The sequence below is a fragment of the Macrosteles quadrilineatus genome, unplaced genomic scaffold, assembly GCF_028750875.1.
Source record: "Macrosteles quadrilineatus isolate MER2022 unplaced genomic scaffold, UCM_ALF_1.0 Scaffold_3__2_contigs__length_128488019, whole genome shotgun sequence".
Classification (NCBI taxonomy): Eukaryota; Metazoa; Arthropoda; class Insecta; order Hemiptera; family Cicadellidae; genus Macrosteles; species Macrosteles quadrilineatus.
In genome coordinates, this window is record NW_026542596.1 from 94,476,092 (window position 1) to 94,500,331 (window position 24,240).

The following is a 24,240-nucleotide window of genomic DNA, read 5'->3' on the forward strand; positions in this document are numbered from 1 at the left end:
TTGACGTTAGGTAGTAACAAAACCAGGATTTGGACCTATTCCTTTAAAAATAAGTTTAAAATACCAATAGTGTGAATAAACGTACAAAAAGTCTCAAATGTATAAAATGTTTCTAATTACTGAAATTGTACAAATTTTTAGAGCAAAAGTTAAAAAAAAAAAAATTCCAGCATTTTACCTAACACAATTTATGGTAAATAGTAAGTTTCCATTTATTAGAAATGATGACCCTTTGAAACGAGTCTATTTTAGTCTAACAAGTAAGACATGATTTGTCTGAGGGAGGTAAAAGTGACCTGGCAGTTGTTTATGTTTCAGTTAGTTGGTTATAATTAGTCCTAGTGAGTGGCAGCTGCTGGTCTATTTTATTTTGACGTTTAACCTGTTGAATTTTTCTATGGAATTATTTTTTCATGCAGAAATTTGTCACCAAATTATTTTTTACTCATTAAAATGGTTCATCACAAAAATTCTTTGCTTGGTTGCTGTGGTAGCACTCCTTATCGTTTTTTTACATTATGTCGATTTCACTCACTTGATTTCACGCCATTTCGATCAAGGATGAAATGTGGTCCAAACAATCTCTGGGGTTTTGCACAAGAATCACTATTTTAAAGATAGTTTTCCACATAAAAATCTCAGTGTTAATAAATAGCCTTAGGCATATTTTTTACTAAAATGGCACAGTTTAATTGATGCTATAAGCATAGCTGTTCATTCATTGTTGCTTTACTTATAGTGTGACAAAGAAAAAAAGTCGGGGTGCTCTCACTGCCTCATTCTGTACTTATTAAGATTAAAAGTTAACGATTGAACGTTAACGAGTTTACTACTCTTAAGATTTAAAAAGTCTTGCATCCGATGGTTACTGAGTCACTCAATCTAGAGATAGCAGATTCATTTTTAGTGGAACAAGTTTAAGATTTGTTATTTATAAATATTTTATAGCCTTGAAAATATACTTTTTTGGTAATCTGATGACATTAACAGTTTTTAAAACCCAGATAAACCCTTAAGCACTCAATGAGGAGTACGGGTAAATTTAGGTGAAAAATATCACTATGAAATTAAAACTTAGAGCTTTGAAACGTTGTCTAAAACTTTTTCTAATCGTGAGTGAAAATGTCTGCAACATTTCTGAAGCATCACTTTGATATTGAGTTGAATTTTTTTGTAAAATATTACCAGATTAGTTGTGTGGATATTGAGGTCGACTTCAATTCTAAGGATTGTCGTTTCATGTTGTGAAGGGTCAATTCTGGACATAATTGCAATTTTCACTGGGCTAATAATTAATGGTGCTTTATAACAAAAGGTTAATGATATAGATAGTAGCATGACTACAGTACGTTCCACGATAGTCTGCAGTTGAGGGAGGAGCCTATTTACCACCTGACTTCGAAGGAGCCAATGATGACCACGCAGTGTTGCCAAGTCTAATTTTTTTTTTTTTTTTTTTTTTTTAGGGTGAGGAGGGAAAATGCTTTTACGCACACAGGTAGCCAGCCTGTAGTGTGAGACTCCTGAGTTTATCACAGACTACTCACTAAAAAACCCCCTCTACTCTGTCGGACACAGACCTGGAATTGTTTGTCACATTACTTCAAGTCAGGCCAACATGTGACCTAAGCCCACAGGGCTCGCACCGTTTCTGGCATTATTTATTTTTTGACCTACACCGCATCCCGGTCGAGGTCAAGCTTCTTGGCGCGGAGAACACCCTGGATGTAAAGTGACACACAGGTCCAATTGTCCTCACCCTCCATCATCATCGGTATGACTGTGTCCACCGACAGCAGTCCTACGAACTGTTGAGCCTCTAGGCGGGGCCTTTCCCAATGCTGGCAGTGGAAGAAAGTGTGTTCCACGTCATCGGGAATGCCTGAATAATAACAGCTGATTTGAAAATATTAATGCTTAGTATATTTTAATTAGTGTAAAATATTTGTGGACAGGCGATGTTGCAACTTCAGTCTCGCTATTGGCTGCCACCAACTGCAGACTCTCGTGGCCCCTAGTGTAGAGGATGGGTCATCCACTTTTTAATAAACTCGAGGTTTAAGTAAAATTGATTTTTAAGATAAAATGTCCTCTCCTTAAAGGATTCCCATTTATTTTACATGAGACTGGCTTAAATTTTCTTTTGGCATAAAATTATCAGTACAGTTCATTCTAGTCCTACAGCACCCATTGCTTTGTTTGATGTAATCAATGAATACACACACAAAAATAGGACACAATAAAAATTGTTTGGTATCATTTTCCAAACATCATTATACTTAATTGGGTGAAAACTAAACTCAAGTAAAATTAAAGTTATATTTTATTTACATCTATTCATCTATACCATTACAGAACACAAATTTTACGGACATAAAACAAATAAATGTAAATATGTACAAAAACATTGTAATACAACTGAAAATAAGGTAATAGTATAAAAATATTGTACTTAACTGACTTTTCCACTAAATAAATCACAGCGTTTCAAAGAACGTCCCAATGCACTGTCACTTCTTAAAACTACAGCACTCCTAAAGCTAGCTACTCCTTACACAATACATTTTCTAAAAATAGGTACCACTTTTTCTAATTGCCTACACAATGTATAACACTAATTAATTGTTAAAACTACCATCAACTTGCAAAATATAACATAAGTATTAAAATAATAGATTCATAAAGACATTTAGTCGAAGTGATATGTTGTACAAAATGATTTTCCTATTTCCAAGCCCTCAAGAATCAACTTTTAACCATCCATGATTTGTTTGGATTCAAAGCATCCTGTATTTTGGTGTAAAAACCATTAATCAAAGTAAATGCCATTTAATACATCATATTGGTTTACATCTTTGGACATATATTGAGTTTGGCCATTTTATACAAAGAGTGTTCTGCTTATAACCTAAACACAAGATTTAAAAAAAATTCTTGTTAATTGGTATTTATTTTGTAAGTAGCCCATTCAAAACTTACATTCATACTCCATTAAATTTAACAATTATTTTTCCACTGCGAATAATGTACAACATACCTTTTTTCTGAGACTTACATGCTAAATACTGAGAATGAGTTTGTGATTCAAATTTTATTTTAAATTAACTGTGCTTGTAAAGCTACATGTAATTCAGTCGAGGCCGATTAAAACACATAAATACTGAACATTGACTGGTTAGTGATACAACGACTATTACATGCTACGTGTTGCGGAGTAAGCTTTCTAATGCTGGAGCAGTTGCTGCTTGAGGGGCCACAAATTGTCGTAGTGAGCCGGAACTGTCAGCAAAGCCTCCTCGGCCGGACGGGCAACACTGCAGTTCTGCAAAATATTTTGTGATAAGTTTTCTTAAAATATTTTGCTTTGAGGAAAAAGAAATTATACACAAAAATTACAACCTAAGAAAAAAGTTCCAGACAGTTGCAGCAAACTAAAAGGTCACAACAATTGATTTTATATTTTGGTACCACAAGGGAGCTTCAGAAGCAAGTGCTAGAGGTGTTAAGAATCGTTGTCATTAATCATGAAGTTGATTTGCTGTCCAGCTAAAAATTCTAGTTGGGAATTCCAATAGTATAATGTCTCTTGGTTTCTGAATATTTCATAGGTAAGTGGGGACAAGGAAGTAACTCAGCTTCAAAATCAATATCAATAGCTGCACAATATTCTTAAGGTTTGTTGCAATGAAATCTACGTAGAGATGTGAGCGATTCTAGCTGATATGGATAAACTATTATTAGTACTCGGTGTATTGCTTGCACTTTTGTAACATTTGGTTCAAATTCTGGAACTCTTCATTGTTACTTGAGTAATGTTACTTTTTTTAATATTTTCTGATAACTATACCTGTTTGAATCAAAATACAAGTTTTCGATTTTTAATAAAATGATGAAATATTGAAATTAGTCATGGAACGTGAAAGGAAAGCTGTTAAACTTTCAAATAATCAACAAAATTACCTTAGGTTGTTTGCGATAAGTGTCGACACACTCGACGTTCAGTTTGATGAACTCGATGTTGCACTTGTAACCCTCGATGGTCATCTTGATGACAGTGTGCAATGGGACGTTGATATATGGCAGTTCATCTGGCAACAAGAGAATTAAAGTCAAAACATGAGTACTTTTAATATGATAATAATATGTCAATAAGGTTGAAGTTGCAGATGTTTAACTGAGTAAAGAAACGTAGAGCGATCAACTGATTTTGTCTATTACTTAGGTATTATTAATTATGAATGTTATGGCGTTAAAATAATTCACAGGAGTGAAGCATTTGATATTTTGGGTATTCTATGATGTATCTAGTTTTAAGTAATCTTCTAGATGCCGTCATAAATATGTTTTGAAATAAATCTGTCTGGTTTCACAAACAATCTTCAGGCTTTGAAGATATTTCAGATTCTCATAGCCAAAAACATTGATAAAATATTTTTTACTAATTTAATCTTAATAAACTTTTGCTTTGAATGATTACTGAATCCTAATGAAAATTTCTACAATGGCAATTAATCTTTGAATGGTTAAATTTAAAACTGGTTTGTTCTCTTGATAATCATATTTTATTTATTTTTAATCTTGGACCAAAGGGTTCATGTTGGCTCACTATAAAATATTATTTTCATGCTGTCTATTTCCTGGCGTTTTATAACGTTACTAAATCGGAAATTCATGCTAAAAATAAACATTTATATTAAACGGCCATAAATAAAACACCTCTCTTGAAAATATTTAATTTAAATTCTCGCTATAATTTGTACAACCTTGAGTGTATTTGATTAAATAACAATGTAGAAGAAAACTTTGAACAAAACGTTTTCTTTGATAACAACAAAATATCCAAATTATCAAACACGTGTATTGTAATCAAGAGAACAATTTTACGCAGTTTATTTTGACTGTTATTGCAAAAAGTATCTCAAGGACATATCAAGGTGACGCCTGCAACAGAAGCCAAGTCTTCAAAGTCACAGTCTGCATTATCTTCAATGTCAAAGGTTGTGATAAACAAATATAACAAAAGAGAAAAAATTGTTCTGATGTGCGAAATCTTTGTTGGGTAACTAGGGGTTATCACAACACCATAACAGGTTGCTAACCTTATTTTTTATCTTAGAGTTGTCTAGATAGGCTAAAAAAAGCACTTAGTATTTTTTTACGGATGATGAAAAATTTAAAAAACCTTGTATCATGCCTAAAACAAAAAACAAATATTGTTCAATTTGTCGGTAAAAAAAAATTATTCCATTTTAGTTTCCCCAAGTCAAAAGTTAACTTATCAAGATAAAAAGGGTTAGAAAGTGTTTTTTTTTTTGTTAATTTGTTGCAACAGTGTAAATGGACCAATAAAGAAAATATCCATATTTTATATTTATAATTGATAACTTTTGTCCCTTCTAAATTTTATTAAAATACAAATTAAGTACATATGGGAGAAAAAGTGTGTGTTAAATTTTTCAACTACAAAGCCCAACTGATAAACTATGCTTTCCTGGCACGCTCTAGTAAATTGCTCACAAAACTCATTTTCATGGTATCAGCTTCGCCCAACACGTGACATTAGGTGATAATGTCACTTTCAGAAACTTAACACAAACTAACATTTCATTTTCAGTACATGTTACAGAATATTCTATTTACATCATCTATTTTGGAAGAAAACTGAACGAAAGCTGAACTCACCCAAACTCTTGTTCAAGAAGTACCCGAGGATGCAGCGCAAAACGGCCTGGTGACTGATGGTCAGAAGATTGTCCTCGTGTTCAAGCTCAAGCAGTACGGGAGCCAGCCGAGCCATGATGTCAACGTAAGACTCTCCCCACGGGTAGCGGTAGCGCAGCTTGTCCTGGTCCCGCCACGCAAATTCCTGCGGGAACTTGTCTTGCATCTCCTCATAGCTCAGGCCCTCGCATATTCCCTGCAATCAGCAGGACAGAGATTCATCAGCTGGAGTAATCACAGTAAAACTTCAATAACAAGACCCTCGTTAGAAAATCACCCTTGATAACATGTGTTATTTTGACAAACCTTTGATATTGTATGAAAGCCAACCACATTTTATTGCAATCCTCGATAACAAGTTTGCCTTTATATTACGTCTTATTTGATAATCCCCATGACTTCATATCGAGGTTCAACTGTAGTTTCAAAAATAGTTTGGCCCTTTTTTTGATACTTTTCTCTGTTTCTATGACTATTTTCATTTTTATTTTATTCTGTGCTTATCTACGACATTATAGCGTTTTTACCATGCTTTCTAAGAGAGTGGTCCAAACCCTTGTTACCATTAATTTGTTAAATAACACCAATTAATATCAACATGACTAATGGTGTTGGGGTAGTATCCACCACGCTTGGAATATAATCAACTACCTTCAGATTTGAAGACAAGCACTACAACCAATTGTCTAGCCAGACAATTAACTAGGTAAAACAAGACAAACTTACAGCATCAAGTTCATTGAGTGCCTCGACGGGTTCAGAAGGAGCTGCGATGCCAGCGGCCGTCTGTTTGGTGCGGCGCTTCTCACTGGTCCAGACATGAAGGTCGGGAATGTTGGCATCATTGATGTACGTAGCCAGAGTCTTGGCGTACATGCGACCGCGAGGAGATAGGTCTGTGTCTCCTCCGATGCGACCCACCACGTTGTATTCACTCTCCCCATGCTGGAACAATGGTTTATTTAGTTTTTTCTTAGTTTGCATTAAATTGTCCTTAAAACTTTAAATAGTCTTTTTAGAATAGTTTAAAAAATATATACATAAAACAGAACACGACTCGTACCATTATTTCTTTATGCATAGCTTTTTAAATGGAGAACAATAATTAATTACTTAACTTGGGGGTTAGAAATGTACCAAAGCTTGAAAGTACAATTTTGTAAGAATTTAGTGCTCTCTTAGACTAGGTAAGTGTTTTAAATTCCAAAGCATACCCTGGAAAAGTAAAGTGTCCTGGCCCCAGGCTTGAAGCTTGAAACAAAAGACAGAATATTCGACTGGTAGGGACCGTTGATACGATGCACTGAAACATTCTCCCCTGCAACACAAAAATACATTTTAGCAAAATTTAATTTGTTGAAAAACATTGTCTTAAAAGTGAATGTAAATGTAAAAACAGTTAAGAAGTAAGGTAAAAGAGTTAGAATCAATGATAATATTCTCTTCCTATGCTAGAAAAATCAACAACTTTAATTGATGTCAGGTAATTATTGTCCTCACACAGATAACAGGTGGTTTGGATGTAGCCTTGACACTGGTTGCTAAGCTTGTTTCTTGGCCATTATTATCATTAGGGCCTACCCCAGTAAGGATCTTTTAAATGTTCTTAGTTTTTAAATTGCCACTTTTTAAAAACTCATTTCATTTTATTTCAAAATTTTCAAACTGTTATAAAGACAAAAAAAAAGCTCAACTGAGAAATGATTTCAACTACTGATCGTCATTTTCTTTCCTCCTCTATTTGACTCAGTATTGTGTGAATATTCAATGAACTGAGTTTCTACAGTAATATGTGTTAGTGACTAATATGATGACAATCACAATTTTTTTTGCTTTCACAGATAAAGCAGAATTTTATAAATCTCACTTTAGTAACACTTTGTACACATCAGAAAATATAAAGTTGAGGAAACTAATGGAACTCCACTCACCATCATTGAATACTTTGATGTAAGTGTACTTGGACTCCTCCCTCGGGTTGATGGGCTCGTATTGCTCCATGAAGTGTTCAATCTTATGATGGAAATCATCCAACGCCTTCTCCTTGGTCATGTGCTTGTAGTCCTTGCTGAATTGCAAGATCTCCTGCGAAAACATAGACATTATACTTAAGAGTACAAAATTGTTATGTTTGATTGTGTTTGGTTAACTTTGTAATATATAGTTTGGTGGCAAAGTGTTGAAGAAGACCGGAGGCTTGTGAGAAAATGATAATATGCAGTGGAGTATCATTAATCTGTATCAATAGGGACCAAATCTTGTTTATATGATTAAATTTGGATAAAGCAGGGTTTATTCTTACAAGATTTGATAAAGGTAGTCTAGAGCATCTGATGTATCAAGCATTTATAAGAAAATAAATCATGAATTCTACTGGCAATTTATACTGTTCAGTGATCGAACATCAAATCAATATACCACCCCATCCCGTATGAGAAAGGAGTTTTTATAATGCCTATTTAATGTAATCCTGTTGTACGGATTACGTACATTTCTGGATAAGCAAAATGTTTGGATTAACAAGAGTATTTGGGTCCTTGTTTATACTTAAATAACACCTAGTCATAAATAATCATTTACAAATTTGACATTCATAACTCAACCTTTTTGCAACGATTTACAGTAAAAATTTACAAAATTAATCTAGATATTTACCTTGATGTTTCTTTCCAATATCATATCATCGTCACAGATACACTCGAGAAACAAAACCTTGAAGTTGTACTGCTTGGCGAAGAAATCAAAAGTATTCTGACGCGTCTTTGGCGTGGCGTGAGTTCCATCAAGAATCTACAAAGCAAGATTTATTACTATTAACTATTAACTTAAAACTTAAAAAATGTGATTTAAAAAATCTGACTCCCTGTATGAATACCAGTACCAGTTAGTTATCTCTTTTTAGCTATAAAAATGTGAATAAATTGTTGAATAAATTACTAAGACATTATTTTATAACATTGGCCACTGAGGCCTGTGAGTGGAACGTATCCAGCAAAGCAAGGGGTGCCAGTAGGCCTACAGTAAAAAGGTGAACTGTACTGATAAGAAGTAGTGTCAGGTACCAGGATCTGAACCACGACATTGCTGCCTTAGGCCAGAAGTTCGTGGCCCTAAATTCACCTGAAATCCATTAATTTTGTTGTTTTTCACACTTACCGCAATTTTTCCCTCGGACTTTAGAAAGTCAAGAGCATCTTCCATAGCTTCTTTTGCGCTCTGCTGGATGATTTCGTAAGCTTCCTCATTGTCAGCTCGGAAGATCTCATGGCTGTCGTAAAGCTCGATGTGCTTGCGTCGGTAGAAACTGATGCTGAACACTGCAACAATCAAGTAAATCAGTGATTAATTGTGTAACTCCTCTACTCCTGCCAGTATGACTAGTCGTAAGCTACACATCTTGTAATGTTATTGTTTCCTAGTTTATAAACTGTTTACGAGGATTACAGTTACATTTAATCTTATGACTACAATCTGATGGATGTTGCTCAGCTTTTATGTAATCTTAGCATTGTGTATTTAGTGAGGGTCTATATTTTGTTCTATGTTATATTTTATAGGATATAATAATACTTGTACATCGCACTATTTCAGTGAAGGTTTGCTGCAATTTGAAGTCGAATCATCTTTGGAAGCTGGCAGAAGCCATAACTACAATAATATAAATTAGTAATGCAAAATTTTGGATCAGAATTAATTAATTAATTTTTTTTATTGTTATTTTTTACATTAATTTACAGCTGGTTCATTCTCTTAACTGACTAGCAGCTGATAACTTTATCAATAACTCAATAGAAGCTTTTCTGTGTTACCTATAGATTTAATTTGTTTGTTACTAGAGGCTTGAACATCGTGTTACATTTAGATTTGTGTCTAGCTAAAAACCTTATGTTTAGTTACTGTTATGGTACTGTAAATGTTTTTTGGCTTTTAGCTTTGATTATTCTGTTAGTTTTGAAGGTTACTAATTTTAGCTCTAAATTTTCTATTACTAGCACCTGTAGGCTTAAAGTGTTCACTTTTACTCATTTTTAATTTAATATATTCTTTTACCTTTGACATAAATGTTTGTTCATATTTGAATGTTTTGTTATCACTAGACTTGTTTGTAACTTTTAGGTATAGAATATTCTCTTACCTTTAGACTTGAGGCCGTTCCAGTTGAGATAACGGTTCAACTTGTGGGAGAGAACAGTCTTGCCTCGGGCAGGCAGTCCGACCATCGCCACCACCAGCGGCGCAAAGTTGTCCGCTGAAAACCCCACAACATTGTCAGAGAAATCACATCACAATACAGAGGTAGTCATGAAGAAAAACAATTCATTTATATCTTCGCACATCAGTACCTACATATGGAGTTTGATTTAACAAGAGCATATCACAAGCAAAGTATTGCAGAATCCTTGTATTTATTGCTTCACTTGTGACGATGAAACCACTGTGACAGATATCAAGGCTGTGTCAATCAACTTAACCTTAGTCCCTAAGTTTGACCTTTGATATTTTCATTACACAAGACTAGGTTGATCATGTAACCGGGTGGGATACATATGACAGGTGTTATGTTCAGAAAATAAATGTCTGCTTGTGATTGTTGTATTAAAATGCTTGGTGTTTTTACTAAAATTTTTACATCTCAGTCTTAAAACAGTTTTGCTTTTATTTGAAATAATTTAAGGTTATACCTTTTGGTTTAACTAATGAATTGAAGTGGTTTTAGTGAATTTCCCTATAGGGGAAGAAACTATTGCCTTAGTGGCACGGCAAGACATTGACCGGGACCGATTTATTTTTCATTTTGATGCCTTCACAGAGGTCAAAATCTCTGTTGAGTCAAATTTTGTATAAACGTATATACTGTACCTGTCTGTAAACTCTATAACTCAAGCAATTTTGGTCCTGATTTTGCTGAAATTTGGCATAAATTTGTAAGGCTTGATAAACTTGGGAATGAGTTCCAAACTAGCCAGATCAAATCACAGACAAGGTGTTAGAGAGTTTTAAAGTTTTTCAATAATTGGGGTTTTCAAATTTTTACCCTTAAAACGTGAAAATGTCTAATCTTAATTACAGCCATCGTGTAGAGCTAAAAAACAAAAAAAATTGTTTATTTGAAGCGTTGTTATACAATTAAAGGATACGGAGGCAATCCCAAAAAAACTGTACATAAACCCCATTTGTTAAATATTCTATCAGAGGAAAAGTAAACTGTCGTAGTTAAAACACCACCAGGTAGAAGAAATATAAATACAGAATATGTTTTTAAAATTTTTAATCGTTATCTCAGAGTATTACTCTGAGTCGTTATTATGGACAACCTAATGCGGCTACAAGTGGGAAACATTCGTAGAAAAAACTCAAAAACAAGATCAGCTTTTGAAAAATTATAATATATTTACAATGAAAGTTTATTATATCGAACTGTTATGTACATTGTGAGTATTTCCAGAATCTTTGAATCGGCTCTTTTAAAGTCATCAGAAATTATGAGTGTTATTCTTTTTTAAATAACGCCTCTGTAATACTTCACAATTGCTCGAATTCAAGCAACAGGTACACTAGTGTTAGTTTAATGGGTAATAAATCTGACAAGTAATTAGATATTTTAGTAAAAAGTCCAGTCGGAAAGATGAAATGAACTTAGTGCGCAGGTTTGCTGCGACGGGGTATTTGTACCTCAACAGCATTTGAGTGGGTGGATAAGAAGGCTTTTCAAGACAACTCAAAAGTTCATAGGGTTCCCTCAGAAGCTTAAAACTCATTGACAGGGAGATCAATTTTAAAAAAGGACAAAAAACAAGATCAAAAAGTAAAACTTAGGAATTTAATTTTATGGTTTCATGAAATGAAGACGACCGCTCGCGCCGAAATGTACATAATCCACTAGGACAATACTTGGACCACAAGGCGACAAGCAGGTATTTTAACCTTTTATTTATTTGTTCATGAAATGAGCCTACAACAATAAGCATGTGGTTAGTTTTTTTTTTCAATTTTGCCTGGATTTTCAGTTAAATCATCTATTTAAATAACATTAGGTTTAACAAGTCCCTATGTTTGCTGCTACAGGGTATAAATAAAGTGTATAATAAAGTGTTACAGGGTATGAATAAAGTGTTTTTTTATGTAAAATATTAATAGCTTAGTATAAACAAAAAAATTTGCCAAGTTTGATCCAAATACATCCATAAACAAGCAAACTACAAAATTCTACAATATTCTCCATGTAAATTACATAAAATTTTAAATTTACAATTTTTGAATTTTTCTCCGTAACCAATAACCGTACAAAAACACTTTGATAAACTAGATTATTTGTTTTTAAGCTCTTTAAAATGGTCTATAGAAAAAATGGGAAATTTTGTGTCTTGAGGGTCAAAGATGAGAAAACATTTTACCCCATATAAAACCTTGTCCCCATGGTCCGTTCATGCTGGATTCCCGAAGTTTATCCCGCCATACTCAATAAATTTTATCAAAAATCGGACAAAAATTACTCAAGATATCGCGTTCACGGACACAAATATAAATCTACATACTGTATATACCATGAGACCTACCCTACGCCAATAGCTACTTTCACTATTAAGGTGTGTAGTCAAAGATAAATCATCAGACGGTTCGTTTGTTTTTGTTATTAGAAGTCGGACCGATCCAACTTACATCATTGGTTTTGTTATGACACGCCGATTGTTTACATTGAGTATCATTGAGCAAGAGCTCGATTACGTCAGTCAGTTGTTAAACAAACAATTAGACTGTTTAGGTTCTCTCAAGGAGGCTATCGGACCTATATCCCAGTAAAAATTGAACATGAATGAGGGATGGGTCAATCTTTATAAAGTGATATGTTCAGATATTCATGTTTTGTGTCCATGGTCAACACCTTTGTACTACCAGGTCCACTAACTTTATTATCTGGGTATTATCTGGGTTTCGTACTGAACCCAATACCAACTGATACAGTTACAGTTACTGTCACAAGTATATTGCCCTGGAATTCGAGCATTTAGTAACAAAGCTGCATAGCATAGGGACTAAGAAGGAAAGTCCTGCCTTGGTGGGGACAAACTCATTATTGCATTCTAAAGTCTCGGCACGTTCTGCTCAACAAGGTCTTTGTTATCTCGTGAAAAGTGGACAAAAAAGGGCGGTGTTGTAACCTAACCGCCGCGGGGTGTCTGCCGCCGTTCCCGCCAATGTCCAGCCTGTCTCCCGCTCCCGCCAATGTCCAAGGTTTTCCTCTTCCACAGCCTTCGGTATCTCAAGGGCTATCCGGGCTGGTTAACGTCACTGATAGGCCTACTATACTTAGAAGTGGGTAATGTAATAAATGCGTAATAAGCGTTTACCCTTGAGTGGAATTTTGCAGACTTCATTTTGTTTACTATGAATTTAAAACCAATACACCAAATTTTATGAACAAATTACTGGGGTATTTGAGTGTTCTTATTTTGATTTGATAGGGGTTTGGAATTACACAGATCAATGGCGTTTTGCGGAGATTGTCTATAGACTTTTGGCAAAATACTTTATGATGATTTTTTTATACTAGCTATTTTTGTTTGAACAGATTTCAAGACAAAATGTTTTTTTAATGTATAATATTACTTTTCGAGTGAGGGTGAAACATTTGAAATTTATTGTTAAGAGAAACCAGCTTTTTTACAATTTTAAACTTTTTAGACATCTTTTCACACCAGTAAAAAACTTAGTACAACAAGCGCTTTCAATTTTTGAAGTTCACTTGTGTGGATACTGGCAAAAAGGTTTTGTTACAGTAACTTATAGAGCCTGTCCTGTATTGTTCAAACTCAATATTAAAAATCAAAGTTAAAAATCAAATCAAATAAAAGGACAAAGTTTCCTATGACACATTGAAGGTCATTCGCAGTTTTTACTGCTTTTAGATTTACCTTCATGTCTTGATGCTCGCTGGACTGGAGGCCTTTCCTTGAGCTCAGCTTGGACACAATCCCGGCACATTGTTGCGATATCCGATATTTATAATAAATTTTAAATTTCTAAGCACTGCATGATCGTCTCTAGATAGTGTTTAGATAAAGACTGACTTGCCAAGACTTGGGGATCGTGCCAAGCGCGCGCCAATCTACCACTACAATAGACAAGCCTTTAGTATGAGAACTTGAAACTTCTAGTGCATCAGATCAGATCCATAGACGTTCAAGTTCGTAGATTTTACATTAGTTATGTCTCTAAGCTTGTTTGAGTGATAGATGGAAATAAACAATATGTGGCCTATAAGCGGCTTTATTGTACATTCCGAAGTGTGAATTGAACTATAAAGTGACTCAGATACATTGAAACACACCTCTTGTGAGAGCTTCGAACTTGGAATTTTGCCCGATTGTATACTGCGATACAAACCAAAAGCGTGTGAACTGGTTTGGACTAAGACAATTATGCATTGTAAACTCTTCGAGAGTTCTAATTTACTGTAATTGTTTTAAAATCGTACTTTGACTTGATTATTGTACAAAAATATTTACGGTAACAAAAACAGAGGAAAATCTGTTACTTTTCTATCAATGTGTATGGTCTGAAAAGTGTTAGAGAATTTTGTTTAAAAAATACTTGATTTTAAATCAGTTAAAAATCATATCCCTAAATAAATCTAGCAGTGCTACGAAACTTAGGAACAATTGTGGATGGATGGTTGAAGCCCCAAAAAGACATTTTAACCCGTTATTTATTCTTTAAGTTACCCTACAAATTGTACTTAATTTACCATAGGAACTACAGATATTTTCAAATAAACATAATGTACTTGAATTTCGTTTAAAATTTTTTGAAACCATAAAATCTGAAATAAAATCTCTCTTTTAAATCACACAAGCGCAAGCATTAACAAAAAATCAAAATACTTATAAAAAATGCCTTGAGATCAGCGGCCACAATTAATAACAATAATAATCATAATCATAATAATAATAATAGCCTAATAATTTTAATTCTGTGGTCGCTGCTTGAGATATATTACTTTAAAAACAAAATAACCTACAGTACGTAATTTCCTTTATCTTATCTTCTCCGAGTACAGATTGATAAGCAATGTTACAACTGTACAACTGTGTGTGATAGGTGAAAGATTAAAACGTCACTTTTTGACACAATTGATACTGATACGTCACGTTTGTTTTCAAGTGTTTATAAACAGTTTTCAAATATCATTCCACTTAAAATAAAATTAAGATAATATTTGTTTTACCGCAAGAAGTGTGTTTTTGATTTAAGTTTCAATTCGTGTAGCGTATTAATTATATAGATTTGGTTAGTCCCCGTAAAGTTTTAAAATATACTTTTCTTGGGGCAATTGAGAATGTTTATGATCAAGATTATCACTGGTATTTAAATCCAAAGGTCATATAGCTTGCTTGCTTAAGGCCGTCTCGACATAGTTAAATTTAAAGTGAAAATCATTTTTCCTACAGTTACCTAACAATGTACATGTTCTCTCACTGATTTGAGAAAGCAAAGTGGCCAATTCGCTCATCAGTTACTTTGTCTCACTCCAGATTTGCAACGTGAAGGCACGAAATAGTGAGCGCGTAACATGCAGGCAACGTCGTATGCGCGCGAAATACGTTGGCAGCACTGGCTGTAAATCAGCTGGTCAGCTGTTGTACTGTTGTATTTGTCACTTCACATTAAATGTTATATTAAAAGTTCACTTCTGTGTAAAAATAGGTTATGTTTCTTCACAAATTTATTTGTTTTATGGTAACTGTAGGAAAAGTATAATGTGCAACTCGTGTTCAAAGTACAATTGCCTCACTCGAGAAACCATTCCTCACTCGCCTACGGCTCGTGAGTAAGGATTTCTCTTGAGTGAGTCAATTGCTCACTTTTCTCACTAGTTGCACAAATAACTATAGTTAGATGATGAATTTAAAATTATATTTCTAAGTTTTTGTTATTTGCAGCTTGTAATACAAACTAAAACTATTATCATTCTATTATTCAAATCAGTTCAATCTATTACAGAATTTAAAATTTGTTACAACGGCAAGATACTTCTGTGGTTAGTGAGAGAATTAAACCAAGTAGCCTAGATAGAATGCGATTTGTAAATTTGAATACAATAGTGGTGACGTCACTTGAATGACACCCCCCCCCCCCCCTAAAACAATGCATACGGTAAATAGGAACAAAACAACACAAGAAAAGCAATTAAGTAAACCCGTATTAAAAAAAGAAGACGAAGCTTACGCATTTGAGCAAAGCTTAACTTAAAATAATATTTAGATAAATTACGTTTTCTCTTTTATCATCCTTACATAAGAAAATAACAAATAACTTATATGTACAGTATTGATGTATTGGGCGCAACAATATTTTGGAAACGCGTACAAAATTACACTATACTTTAGATTCCACATTTTTGTAGGTCCTAGGATTTGTGGAAATATCAAGCAAATATGCTGACGTCATCTAGCATAAAAACGATAGTTATTTAAGTGGCACTTTGCGCTCGTGTTACACATAATAATTTTCACATATAAATAATTAGTCTTTCAAACACTTAACAGCACGTTTTATGTTAAGTTATAAATCCAAGCGTTGAACGAAATGGGAAACACTGGAACAGCTGATCGTAGTCATAATATCTTTAAGTGTTGCCAACTTATTTTCAAGCGTTCACGTATTACGTGCCTAATAAAAGCACACTGTTTTGTGTTGTTTGGTTGGAATACTGGAGGGCAGTAAAAATAAGAAAATGCAGCAATTAGCTACTTTGCATGCTATAATCAGTATAAGAAAGCCTGCTTTGTCAGGTGTAACTGTAGGCAACTGGAAAAATATATTGTGTTTTGATTGGGTCGTACATAATCAACATTGCGAATTGCAATATGTGCGAAATAATCAGCTAGATCAGCTCGCTACTGTACTTCGTGCTTTTGACAACTTCCGTTTTGCTGTTCAAACGTTTAATTTTTGTATGTAGGAATACTTTTTTTGGTTCGACTGCAAACGACTCTTGTCATCACATAAATACAATGAACAAACTACTTATTTCTTTTATCTGTGGTAATTAAACATGTACTCATCTTGATTGAGACGAAGTAATTTCAAGGTAAAAATTATCAATTACAATGCATGAATGCGTCAGAAAAACACATGTTCAACACGGACACAGACTGACCACGTACACATCTTCATTAATGCAGTAATGCCATGGACAAAATGATCAGCGACAAGTAGTTCATCAAAGCACATGTTCAATGCTTCATTCCTTCATGAAGCCAACAAAGTGATCTTTGTTGCATTTCACAGCACGTGTGCGTTGGTTTGCTTGTGTAGCAAGAATAGTTCTGACGTTGGCTTGGTTCTCAGACTACGGTGTAGGTTAGCTCCGTGCACGCGCTGTTAAAAAACTAGTTGAAAAATATAATTCCAGTAATTTTATCTGTTTAAAAGCCTATTTGCATTGCAGCAGATATTGTTGAATACACAAGAAGAGAACTTAACACTTTTTACTTTTACCTTCTTTGTGTAAACTTCATTTCGGGGGATGTAATACATTTTTCATCACTCCTCACCGAAAGTAACTATTTTCGATAACAGCTGACATCAATGAAAGTAGCCGTTTCCCAAGCTCTAATTTAGGGCGAGGGAAAATCGATCAGCTGATTTTCCCTCGCTCTAAATTTACTTTCCCTGCTCTCAATTAGTTTTCCATTTATTCACTACGCGCGCTAGTGTTTTGTTAAGGTTTAACTTAATGATTTAAATCAGCTGTATGTATTTGTATTGTTCAAAATCGTTTTATTCTTTTATTTTGATGTTTGAAGTATTGAGAAATGTACGAAGGTTTCCTTTAGAATATTTTATTCTATTTTTATGTTTTAAAAATCAAACAAAAACGAACATAGGTTTACTTTTAGAAGATTTTATTTTATTTTTATGTTTAAACAAATTGTTTGATAGATAATTATTGTACCGGTAATATTACTGAGGTCTGCTATTCTGTGTTTGTGTATTATTGCGTCGTGATGAAAAGTATCGTTCATAACTCGTACCGAAAGTTATTATCCGGTACTTGCTCCATTATTCCCGTCCTCGGCTTCGCCTCGTACGTGAAAATAGCTCTCACGTACTCGGCTTCGCCTCGCACGTGAAATTGGGATTCCCTGTGTTCGGCTTCGCCTCACACAAAAACTTGAGCGCGCGCCGGAAAATGCCACTTTCGGTCCTAGTAATGAAATATACTATTTCATCACTCCGTAACGAAAGTAACTATTTTCGATAACAGCTAACATCAATGAAAGTAGCAGTTTCCCAAGCTCTAATTTAGGGCGAGGAAAAATCGATCAGCTGATTTTCCCTCGCTCTAAATTTACTTTCGTCGCTCTCAATTAGTTCTCCATTTATTCACTACGCGCGCTAGTGTTAGAAATATACAAAGGTTTCCTTTCAGAAGATTTTATTTTGATGTTTAAAATAAATAATTTAGAAATAAACTAGTTGTAATATTACTGAGGTCTGTTATTCTGTGTTTGTGTATTTTTGCGTCGTGATGAAAAGTATCGTTCATAACTCGTACCGAAAGTTATTTTCCGGCTCTTGCTCCATTATTCCCGTCCTCGGCTTCGCCTCGTACGTGAAAATAGCTCTCACATACTCGGCTTCGCCTCGCATGTGAAATTGGATTTTCCTGTGTTCGGCTTCGCCTCACACAAAAACTTGAGCGCGCTCCGGAAAATGCCACTTTCGGTCCTAGTAATGAAATATACTATTTGTTGATTTTTATTTTTTAAAGGAACCAAAAATATTGAAGCACACAAATCTGATAATTAACAAACAAATATAATACCCCCACCGCAGCAAACCTGCACACTTAAGCGAATTTACATTTACCTAATTAAATAACATTAAACCGGAATAAATTCGGATATTTTTCCTCGAGTCATCGTGCTCGTACACGTAATATATAAATATGTCTATATTGTAATATATGAATTTGAGCAGATGTGTTTTTGGCATCTAGGGACCTCAAAACGAAAAAGAAATCGGTCCCGGGTCCAGGTCTTACAATGAGACCTACGGTAATAGCTTATTCCTTGTATGGGAAATTCGCTAAAATTAATCCGTACTTGTATGTGCATCTTTGAATTTTTTTTTTTAGTTTTTATCGTCAATTTTCTTTAAATTTCTATGAGTATAAGTGCTTTTCATGTTATCTAAGCTGCTTATGAATGTATTGATTCAATTACTCATGAACTCAATCAGAAATCGTAGTAATCTGAATTCTGAAATTCTCCTGCAATATGACACTAGGGTACAATTACATTCTTTCTGCAATGTGATGTTTGAAATGTTTTAACAAATTTTAAATTTTATTCTAATTCGAACTTCTAAAATGAGCCCTGACACATGGAGCTACAAGGACACTTTGTGGTAAAAATAGTCTCACTATAAATGTAGTCTAGCTTGCTTGGCTGACGTCTTTATCATTTCCTTATCACGAGAGAACAAAAGATAAGACTTATGCAGACGAAGCTCAGGTTTGTTTTACATTACGTAAGCATACGACTCAGTCCAGCTGTGAAATTTTACTCCAACCAAAACCAAACACGACTCTCTCTTCTTTTTCAACTCTTCTCTCCCTTCACGTGCTGATTTACAAAATTACCCATTAATTATACACGTGTGGTAATGAATTAGAAAGTTATTTACTGAGGATTTAACACTATTGAAGTGATTATTAGTTATGAGAATGGAGGTGGAAGTTAAAAGCTCAACTGAGAGGGCAAAAATAAAACAAACGTCATGGCTTGTGTTCTATTTTTACTCTTCTGAAGCGCAAATACAAAGCGTGAGAAAATATTAATTGTTTATTAGTACTTTGTATTGATACAAATAAAATTTATATAGTGAATGATGATGTGTGAAACAAACAACTGTGTCAGCATTGATCGATAGATTCGTGGCGCTTTTGACGTTTACTTTTTGTGGCAGAGCAGAGTCTAGGGTGAGGGTCTATATCTAGTGAAAACAAAAAGACAAAACTCACCTTTCTTGGTGAGCAGTTTCGGGCACAATTTGCCGTCGTCACTCTCCTTCCTCGCCAACGAAAACCCTGTGGGTGCCATCGCGAACTAGGTAAAAATATCACAAAATATAAAAAACGAGATAAATGCGAACAACCCCGGTAAAAAAGAGATCACAAAGTATGGCGACTACAACAACAACAATTCCGAAAAGTGGTCAGAAGAAGTATGTCTGATAAAGGACTGTAAATCTGCCCTCATGCCACTCACACGGTAGAATAGCGTCGATGCCAGTGTTAGGCTTTAACTGATCACTACGACAAATTAAGGATTGTTCATCTCGCTGACACAACCGATGAGGACGTTGTCTGGCGAGTACAACCGCTAGAATGAAACTTGGAGACGAGTTGGAGCGTGGCAGCCGTTCACAGTTTCACTCACACACTAGTCAGTAGACGGGCGTTATATTCTGCTCTCCAGCTTGAAGCGGTGGGGGTAATCGATAGAGGCTGGTCCCTCTACAATGATAGCGGAGTTCAAAGGACGACTTTGCTAATGATTGATAACACACAGAACTACCATTGATTGGACAAATTACACATTTGAAGGCCTTGTTTATCAATTTTCATGAGTGTTGACAATCTGCGCTGTGTAGTCCGTAGTCGCTGGTTCCGATGCAGAGGAAGGGATGGGTGTTGAAATTGGGTCATCACATCAATCTACTTGTTAGTCAAATATGTTACAAGTAGATGATTATAGTGTAGCTGAATAAGGCTGGGGTGTTAACTTGTATAACTGTATTATTAATCAAAATTGTATAATCTTAAACAGTGTGATAACATCTAGGTCAATGGAAGTGCGTAGTTTAGTGACCTTGAACCCAAAAATATCGTATATTGTAGAATGATCGGGTAAAGATTTCAAAATGTTATAGTACCTTAAATTTGCCTTTGATAGTAACGCATTACTTTCTTTGTATTGTTAGGGCTTGTTAATTGCTAGTCCAAGTTACAGCTTATTGTAGATAGTTTTTAATTGGGATACTTGGTAAAAAAATAAAAATGTAATACGTTAAATAACATTTAGATATATTTGATTTATCTCGGTTTTATGCATCATGTTGGTATAACTTATTAACCGTATTCCAAAACAACATTCCAAAATGTAGGTCAACCTGACGCTGACAATCGATGTACTTCAAACTTCCTCTTAGTCACATCTTGAATGTTATTGGGGAGCCAATTATTGTTTGTTGTTATTGTTGTTAGATATTATTTATTCAGTTTATAGCTTGTTGTAGTTCATTCATTTAGTTATTATTGTTATGAGGTTTTTGTGATTTTTTCTGTCACGACCAGCTGATCTTGTCTCGAAGTTTTTGATGTTATTTAAGATGTTAACTGAACTCATATTTTAGAGTCAAATCATTGTTAACCCAGCTGTTAAATATTATTTATTGTTTTTTATGCTTAATTGTTAATTGCTTTTTCAACTCTTTTGCCAACAACCTTTAAATTTTATGTAAATTGGTATGTACCATTGGAAGAATAAATAAATAAACAAAAACATTGGACACTCCGTTCAATTTGAAGCAAAATCGGTTGAGCTCTCTCTGGAATATATTTTTCTCGTTTGCATATAAGTACCTATGCCATTTTTATTTAAAAATCCTTGTTATAAATACGAGTTATTAACTAAAATAAAATACTAAAATAAACTAAGAAACTTACAGCTGCTTAGTTTTAGTAAAATAAAAGCCATCCCATGTCAATAGACATGTTTAACATGTAGTCCAAACTATCTCTTATTTGGTTAGTTGTATACTGGTCTATTTGTAAATTTTAACAAATTAAAATGATACAAGCTGCTATACCATACCCGTACTTTGCAACGGGAAGAAAATGTGACCTAGAGAGCTATTAAAGTGGTGCTGATGTGTGTTTTAAAATACAGCAACTCTATGATTTAGTTTGAAAATAAAACTGATTTAAAAGCGTAAACCTACTTACTTCCAAACCCCTGCTTTTGATGTTAATAGATCCCTAGATATGACAACATACCTTAGTGTAGCAATAGCATCAATTATTGCTTCATATTGATGTTCATGAATGACATGTTTTACCATTTTCTTCAATTTTAGTCAAACCTCTTCACGTGTAGTTTACTATTTAAATTTAATAAAATGAAACTTTAAGCAATACTTCACAAAATATATACAACCTCACTTTAAAACTAAACATAACCCTCCTCAATCTACATAAAGCAAAACAAACATCTTATTCGAGTAAATAAACAAACACCAGTTCATTGTACTGACCAGCTGTTTCATTAACTAAATTAAATTAAATCATTTAAACATTGGAAGCATGCCAGGCGTAGCCCCTTGGAAATCAACCTGTGGCGCAGAGCCCTTAGGAAATTCGTCCATATCAATACTTTTCGGCATATCTACACACTCTAAGCTTCATTTTGATGTGCCATATGCCTATATTTTTATTTGGTAAATGACCTTAACCGTTTACATAAAATTTGATTGTATCACTCTAATAATATAATAGACTAGCAGAGTACCCGTCCTTCGTACGGGGTTGGCATATAAGTATCAAATGCTTATAGCAGTTATGAGTGAGGACATGGTTTAAGAAATTTCGGTTCTTTTTGAAGTTCGTTCGCTACGCTCACTCACCTTTAGGTTGGAGCTCGTTCGCTGCGCTCACTTTCCTTCAGGTTAGCTCGTTCGCTACGCTCACTCACCTTTTGGTTGCAAATTAGCTGTTGTCATAAAAATGTAAAAGAAATAATGCTAGTGCTGCACCCTGTTGGTAATCCTTGTAACTTTAATGCTATTGAAAATCATAGAACAGAACCAACTTGTTTAATTGAAACAGCTGTTAAGATTCATTAATTCCATTTCTCATAAGGTTAACATGGGAACCTTTGCTCCAGAGCCACTGGGGCGGAGCCCGGAAGGATTTTTGGGATAAAAATATGCCTATATGTTAATCGGGAATATGAGCTATCATCATGCCGAATTTCAGCCCGATCCGACCAGTAGTTTTCGCGTTTACTTTTCCCATACACACAGACACCACCTCTTTTTTATAATAGTATAGATAATTTGCTGCTCTCAAAGTATAGTAGCATTGACTATTGGATACTGAAATAGACATCCCATTTATATGGATCAGCTGTCACCAATTTTTTTTACAAAAAATGAACGTAGTTGTGTGAGCCAGTCACAGAATGCACTAGCGTCTAAAATTATATTTTATACCTTATTTGTTGTTGCTGACCAGGTTGGTGGGTCATAGCAGTTGCTATAGGTCACCATAAGACATTCCCTAAGTGGGACTTGGCAAAAAGGTTTGTGTATTCGACAGAATTTAGTGATCAACACAACCGGTGGCTCACACCAACTACGACGATTTTGATAAAAAAAACCTGGCTACAAATTTAAAATGGGGATGGAATAGTAGGCAAACATTTTTTATACCTGTTAAATGTTGTACATTCATTCGACAATAACTCCTTAAAAAACGTACAAATTACAAATATCGATTATTATATCTTCATTTCTTTCCTACTTTACCACAGATCCCTTCGCTATCTGAACTACCTTGAACCAACCCGCTATCCTTGAAAGTAACACTCAAACTGTTTTAAAACAGAACATACAATATTGTTCCGCAATTCGGAATTTAAATATGTGCAAGAGCATAACTTGCATTGTTGTACTCGGAAGTCGAGAGTTCACAATATTGATGAAAGAAAACCGCGAAGGTGACTAATCTTGATCGTCGGTGGTACAAAAAAAAAAAAAAAAAAAAGAGTTGTGTCTTTTCTAATATATTAAATTTGTTTTGTCGTAGGTACCTTCATACTTCTGTAATAAATGTATCAAGTATTATTGTGTGGCATCAGCAGGCTTACTTAAATATCTAAAAGCTCAATTAAAGTATAAAAGTTAATCTTCATGAGAAACTGGTAATAATAGTTTAAATACATTTTAAAATAAATACGTCACCAATATTTTTGGTAATTGTTATTTCATGAGGCCTTATGCCATGAACATATATATTATTTTTGAGGTATTGTAAACATAGCCTTCAGTTTGTGTAAGTGTGCCTACTGACGATGCATAGACGGCGAAAGGCCTCATGAAATAAAAAATAAAAAATATTGGTGAATATTTATTTTAAAATTTATAAAAATTAGATTACTCAATTACGGTACATTTCATAGTTGAAGCAAAACCATGCAAAACCATCTGATTTCAACCATTTGGTCAAACTGAGATAGAAAAAATATCCTAGTCAGTTAGTTGTTGAATAATATTTTACCTAACCCGCCATGTTAAACTTCCCTATCCCAAGCGTGATGTATACGCAAGAGCGTGTTTACATCACTTAGGTAAATTATGCAACTCGCTTCCGCTCGTTGCACAACATTCACCTGCGTGATGTAAAAACACTCTTACTACACTTGTAAGGTAAATAGCTATTAATTAAAT

At 34.3% G+C, this 24,240-nt stretch overlaps 1 protein-coding gene across 2 annotated transcripts; it reads right to left on the minus strand.

Annotated features, from left to right (window-relative positions):
• Positions 1-2,931: 2,931 nt before the first annotated feature.
• On the minus strand, positions 2,932-20,183 carry LOC128990321 (6-phosphofructo-2-kinase/fructose-2,6-bisphosphatase-like). Of its 2 annotated transcripts, none has more exons than XM_054412653.1 (10): positions 19,754-20,183; positions 9,857-9,970; positions 8,878-9,038; positions 8,377-8,511; positions 7,653-7,806; positions 6,936-7,039; positions 6,448-6,666; positions 5,683-5,917; positions 3,961-4,088; positions 2,932-3,322 (listed from the first exon to the last, which is right to left on the minus strand). In XM_054412653.1, the coding sequence occupies exons 1-10, from the start codon at positions 19,830-19,832 to the stop codon at positions 3,224-3,226; spliced, it is 1,428 nt and encodes a 475-aa protein (XP_054268628.1). In that variant the 5' UTR covers positions 19,833-20,183; the 3' UTR covers positions 2,932-3,223. The 2 variants fall into 2 exon arrangements, with proteins under 2 accessions (XP_054268628.1, XP_054268629.1); XM_054412654.1 differs by lacking the exon at positions 19,754-20,183 and adding an exon at positions 13,635-13,776.
• Positions 20,184-24,240: the final 4,057 nt, after the last annotated feature.

Bases quoted from the DNA above. Each gene is read 5' to 3' on its own strand.
- LOC128990321 (XM_054412653.1), bottom strand. From the start codon at position 19,832: ATGGCACCCACAGGGTTTTCGTTGGCGAGGAAGGAGAGTGACGACGGC. The intron at 7,040-7,652 runs GTGAGTGGAGTT...TTTGTGTTGCAG, and splicing joins CATCAAAGTATTCAATGATG to GGGAGAATGTTTCAGTGCAT. The intron at 4,089-5,682 runs GTGAGTTCAGCT...TCTTGTTGCCAG, and splicing joins CTTCTTGAACAAGAGTTTGG to ATGAACTGCCATATATCAAC.